We start from the raw sequence: 6690 nt of genomic DNA on the forward strand, positions 1-6690 counted from the left end.
TATAGTAACTAGTAGAATTACTCTCTTCGTTCCTAACTAACTAATAGGTTCGTACGTAATATAGTATAATAATAACTACAACACTACATACATAGTATATATATATATATATATATATATATATATATATACACACCTTGAAAGATTGTTGCACTTACTAGTTACAGACGTAATGAAAATGTTGGTTTAAAAATCTAAAGAAACAATAAAAAACTAAAAAGACATCAAGTATATTAGAACAGGTCTCAAAGATTGTGCTAAATTAGTAATAAGCACAGTTGCTTACAGTTCATTTGTAATATACTCTATTCTCTTGGCAACATTTTGTTGTGCTTCTTCAAGATCTTGTTTAACCAACACAGGTCCCATTAACTTGTAGACATCTGCACTTGGTTCAAGAAGGTCCATCTCCTATAGTAATGCATATTAACATAAAATTAGTCAAATTTATTGAATAATACTTGAAGTACAAAACTCATTGTCACTGAGATTGAACTAAACAAACAAGCAAAATTAAAACATTGTCACAAAATAAGATGGCAATACAGAAACAAACAATGTGTTAAAAACTGGGGGAAAGGGGGGTGATTAAAACATTATTGAAATCTCTATATAGCTGAAATTAAATTTTTAAAGTTTTCAAAGATATTACAGTAAAACCTGTTCAAGGTTTTTTCTAATTAATATGTCAAATGCTAGTTGTCAATGCTAGAACTGCCTAAAAATATTATTTTGACAAAAATTACAAAAAAAAACTGTTATATACTCAAAAGTCAAAGGAATTATGTCCAGTTGCAAGATGGCTTGCTATCAAAATAAAGGAGCAAGCAGATGTGAAAAGATTTACCATAAGGAAAGCACCAACATATTTGGATTACAATTTACACAGCTCAGTAATTGTAAATCCTTTCTGGAAATTAATGTCTTTTTTTGTGTTTCAAATAAATACTCCATCTATGACATTTCTTTATCTTTTAAGAAATATTTTTTTTTCAACTATAAAATATGCATTCAATTAACTAAAAAAATCATGCAGGTCTATGTCCTAAAATTCTAGTGTGTTTTAAAATATTTTATCTGTGAAATTTTTTTAATGCAATAAAGTTTATCAACTTAAAATAAAAAGTTGTTTGAAAATGTTTAAGTACCCTCAGAGGAGCATTATCTCATTTAAGATATGTACTTCATAACATTGATTATAAATAAGAAAAATAATAAATATAACAGCAAAAAAATAATTCATAAAGACATCCAAATCTTGCAGCAAACTAATACTGTTTTAGGTGATCAAGCAAGTGGATACTTTTAGTCCCTCTTCATTGTACATAGTGTGTAAACTTAACAAAACATGCCACTTTCACTTGTTAAAGTTAGAGGAGAATAAGATTATCATGGGTATAGTATTATTCATTAGTTTGTACACAACATTATCAAATGCTGCGTGAGCCAACAATTTGCTAGGTAATTTGAATCAGCATAATGCCAATTTCACACATTTCTAATTCTCTGTCCTGTTGCCTGCTTATTTGTCATTTCACATTAGGCCAAAATAAAAAATTTCTATGTCTATGGTAACACTGCTAGGAAATTTAGGGTGGATATGTAAAATTTTTAATTTTTTTATCCAACTTTACTACACTGCACTGTACACCATTATCAAAATACAGAATGTTTTTCATGTATTCTGTCAAATATAAAATTGTGTTACTTTTAGAATTTTTTTAGGTTCATATCTGTTTTTGTTTTAGTAAATATGCATTTCTTTTTATTTCTTGTAGTATATTTACTTCCCATAAGGTCTGTGGAATATAATCTGAAGTCCTTGTTTCTCAAGCACAAATACTCAGATAGACTCTATTGAAATACACAGGGGAAATAGTAATTGTAGTCGACTTATATGCACCACACCAAATCTTCCTCTTAATAATATTTTATAGTTCTTTATAGAATTACATTCATTAACATACAGCATATATATGTCAATATGTTTTTAATACAAACAACCAAAATTCAAGTTAATGAAATAATAATTTTCACATTAACTAAATGAAATTAATAATATAAAGATTTTAAGAAGTTTTTTTTTCTGTAATATATGTGTTTTGAGCTTCTGAACTCTTTAAGTTGCAGTGAAAGAAAGTTGTTTTTATGTATACACAATTATATAATTTTAATACATTAATATCACCATTATATGCAAAATTAAATAAATGCCAATTAACTATAATTTGATTACTTGACAGATGAAACAATCAAAAACAGTAATAATTGTATACACTAACTGATTATTTCTATGACAATCAATTTCATTGTAATTTCAACTGATCAATTATTTTGTGAAATTAATTGATGTAATCAATGCTTATAGGTAATAGATTATATTAATTAATCACGTTAATTGACAGGCTCTGAGTTGGTATTAAAATAATAGGCATTAGCACTTTGCTATACCAAATAAATAGAAACTCTACATGCTAGACATATTTAAGCTCAGGGTATTCATGAGTTAAAATAATCAAATATATACAAACCTCTGTTCATGAGATAGAATATTTCTGTCTAAGAAATGTTTAAGATAATCCAAATATCTAAATAAACATTATTATAGTAATTTTGGTATTTATTGTGCTGCTAGATATAGTGTTTAACTAAATAGGGGACTTCTAAATGGATATATTACAGAAATGAAGTACTGCATTAGTAAGTACAAGTTAAGCCTACTTCGTTCTTTCTAACAGTCTGCTATGTTAAAAAAAATCATTTTGAAGCCTTTCCATAACACATCAGTTGCACTATTCCCATAATCAAAAATGATACCATGTCAAAATATTTTTACAATAAAGACATCTAAATCTTACAGCAAACTAATGTTTTCCTTTTTTCAACACTGATTGTACAATTGAAGAACCTTACTTCTTTAACAATATTATTCTCATTCAGTTGACCTTCCAGCTGCTGTCTCAAGGAATATGTCTTCTGAAAATCTGAAATGAATATATCCTTCTTATTTAAAGATTAATGCATATTACACTGATCAGATACATAACAATGTGATGCACATACAATCATTACATATTATTAAATTAGATAATTCACTTAGAAGCATATCTGAGGAGGGAAAAAAGCAACAACAGAAGAATGAAATAAATATCAAACCTATAAAAAAAAAGGAAACTTTACATAACACTAAGTCAAATTTCAGCATATTATGTGCAATGCATTAAAATGTTAATATACGAACAGTTAAGAAGATACAAGGCCATTTGGGCCCAGTATTGGCAAATTAACAATTTTATCACTAGATCTAGCAGCTTTTGGGTTTCTCAAGTGACAAAAGTTTATCATAGTGACGAGCAACATTCACTACAATAAGTAAATTCAGAGAGAGAGAAAAAAAATTTAACAACTGTATAATCATAAAATCTCTCACAAACAGCTTAAAAGTGTTAGAATAATCCAGATTCTTCTTATATAGTGTTGCATGCAACACTGATGTTATTATGTCTACACAAGATGAAAAGTGAGACAGTGAACAACACCTGTTAACTGTATACATTGTAACTGCTTGTACGCAGTTACACAAGGTATCATACAAAATGTGGTAGTGTTTTGATTTCATATTTTTAAGTAATTTTTGTAATTATCTAAAACAGATATGTAAAAAGACAAAGCACTATACACTTAGTGATTCTGAGAAGAGTTGCAGTCAAATGAGCAATTTAAGGGTGGCTAAAACTATATGAAAAACTTGTTAGAATGTGATTTACAGTCTAGAAATATCTCTAGTGTTTAGTAAATTAGTGAATATAGAAATATCATAATTTATTCTTTCAAAAGTGCCTCCTCAGTGTAAGGAAAATTTTCCGTTATTTATATATTAAATGTATATAGAATAATTTTTTTTTATTATCAATTGTACACTATAGAAATTTTGCTTAGTGACACTTTTGATGCCTGTAAAATGGCTAAATAGGACATTTAGTGACTTTTCAAGGTATCTCTAGCAATTTCCTGCTTTGTGGAGTTGGTAACACTGATTGAGTCATTAAAATTAAACTTTCTATAAACAGAATTGAGTATTTAATTTGTTCCTTTCATTATAGCTAAACATTCAGCATGAGTTTTAAAGAGGTACCAACAGTAACATCTAAAACTTCTTTCCCCACAACCCAGAAATAGTCATTTCCAAGTGCATGACTTTACACTCTCAATATTAAAACTCATCTTTCACACACTGACCCAGTGTTAAAGTCCTTTTAGGTGATCCAATTAATTACTGTAAAGTAACCATAAAGTACCAAAAATACATGTGCAATCAGGTCAAATATTCTTGGCCACAACTACATTGTAATTTCACTTGCAGAAACTGTCAAAATGGATTATTGCAATGAAGATTAAGCCATTTTATCAATTCATCACAGTATATGTATGTTCTTAAGCTTTTTGCTAATATTTTGTTATCCAATAAGTTTATTAGTGTGTATTTTCATTACCTGTTTTATATATATATAAAAAAACAAGAGTTAAAGCATATTTGTTCAAATTATATATGGTTAATTTGTGGTACTTCATGGTGATTAGTAAAATTCCTTACAAATAATCAGAGAATTCTCAATAGAACATTTTGTTTTTTATAGTGGTTTATTATCACTACCATATTTAAAAAACTACTACCCAAGAAGTCCATCAAATCATTAAGGGAAATAATTAAAAACACAGGTTTTAAACAGATCCCTGAGGGTCACTAGCCACATTTTCACATTTACTTTCAAACTAGCATAAAATTTATGCTTATACTCCATTTTTTCTTTAATCTCTTATAATCTTGAGATTATAAATGAACATTACACATTTATGTTTGTAGAGAAAGAAAACCAATGATATTCCCTTCATTCCTGTTATACAAAAATTAAGACACATGTAGTTGTACACATATTTAACTGAATGCTTCACTTTATGAAACCAGTTTTTAATTGTTTTTCTTTTTGTTTAACAGTACAATTCATAATCCTAGTTTCACTCAATTTTTCCTGCCCATAACTACAGTCCAGGAGCACCATTATTTGAACTGGGAAATCTCCTATATGTACTTTTATTTTAAATTACTTTTCATGAGAACTTTAACTAATACATTAAAGCCTTTACAAAGTGGGTTCGTAAATTAAAATGTACAATAAAACAGCTTACACTAATTCATAATTTCCATGCGTTTCTGCTTAGGTCCTAAGTTCATGTCCAATATAAATGTTAATGAAAATTGAAATTAAATTATTTAAACGTAACTGTATGAGTTAAGATTTAACTTTAAGCCTCGATAGACCAACAGGCCCTTTGTTGTTTCTTAAATGTTATGTTATTACTAATACTAACAACATACTGAAATTTATAAAAGAAAATGAAATACGGCGACGTTAACGCTCTGTTTCAAGTGTTTGGTACGGTGATACTGATAATGGTATTGATAGGCCTACATTACTATACAAATGTTTGGCCTCAACTAAAAATGTTGTTTTACAGAAAAACGCAGCTCATTTCAGAACATTCTTTATTTTATCAAATGTTTGTTATCTTTAATGTTTTACTTGCCTTTTTGGAGTAATTTATATTTTTCCAACTCCTGTGAAAGCCTTTTCTGCAAACCTTCGTAGGCCGCCATTTTGATAGTTTAACAACTAAATTATAGAGCCATCTAGTGTTCTAGTATTTAAATATCAATATCTATTATACAGCCATCTAGTGTTCTAGTATTTAAATATCAATATCTATCAAATTTATTAGTATTAGTTTTTGTTTGTTTGAAGTTTAGCACAAAGCTACACAATGGGCTATCTGTACTCTGCCCACTACGGGTATCGAATCCAGGTTTCTAGCGTTGTAAGTCCGCAGACATACCGCTGTGCCACTGGGGGCATTAGTATTAGTAGAAAATAGTGAAGTTTCTTTTCGGATATTTGCGCAAAACTACTCAAGAGCTATCTGCGCTAGTCGTCCCTAAATTTGAACCGATAGACAAGAGGGAAGGCAGCTAGCCAACAGTAGCACCAGATCTTTTTGGGTTACCTTTGTCTGATAGAATAATGAGATGTGACCTTTATTTTATTTAAACCTGACAGGGAATTAGTTTGAAGGAAGAGAACGCAATAAGAAGAATTACGGGGTCTTTCCAACTGAGGTTTTCATGAACAGTCGTTACCCTTCGCCGCGCAAGTGTGTTTAATTTTGGACTACAAGGGAAATGTTAGTCGAAATTCAGCTGGAGTGTGTTTTACTTGAATGAAAGGGATTGGTGAGAGGATAACCGTGAAGGAGGTCAGTACAGGCCTGTAGTTCTTAATTTCTAGGTGTCTTCTCGATTGACAGAGGGGTTACCGTAGGTATGAGACCGAAACAAACCAGTTCAACGAGTATTTTTCAGAACGATTTAAATAGTTGGATTAATCATACCAACATAGGTATTTTAGAGAGATAGAAGAGAAAGATAGATAGTGATATATATTGTTGCGTCAGCGAGGTCACGTGACTAGTATCACGCCACCTATTTCTAGAAATATCCTGCTCCTTCATGAATGCCCTAGCGTTTACTAGATATGTGTTAGTCTTGTATATATAAGACGGTCACAACGTGACGGGCAGTGAGTAATTGAACTGCAGTCAGGGAGTGTGTAATTGAACTGAGTATTCTTGAAGTTG

The 6690-nt window shown here is 29.8% G+C and overlaps 1 protein-coding gene across 1 annotated transcript in view; it reads right to left on the reverse strand.

Moving 5' to 3' along the window:
• LOC106459396 (prefoldin subunit 6-like) overlaps positions 1–5677 on the reverse strand; it is a 7878-nt gene extending 2201 nt beyond the window's left edge. Inside the window, exons 1-3 of the mRNA XM_013919013.2 lie at positions 5587–5677; positions 2914–2984; positions 287–411 (exon numbers count right to left, since the gene is read on the reverse strand). Of these exons, the coding sequence (XP_013774467.1) occupies positions 287–411; positions 2914–2984; positions 5587–5656 (266 nt within the window). The 5' untranslated portion in view covers positions 5657–5677. The remainder of the gene's footprint in view (positions 1–286; positions 412–2913; positions 2985–5586) is intronic.
• Between the last annotated feature and the right edge of the window lie 1013 nt (positions 5678–6690).

Source organism: Limulus polyphemus, unplaced genomic scaffold, assembly GCF_000517525.1.
Source record: "Limulus polyphemus unplaced genomic scaffold, Limulus_polyphemus-2.1.2 Scaffold601, whole genome shotgun sequence".
Lineage (NCBI taxonomy): Eukaryota > Metazoa > Arthropoda > Merostomata > Xiphosura > Limulidae > Limulus > Limulus polyphemus.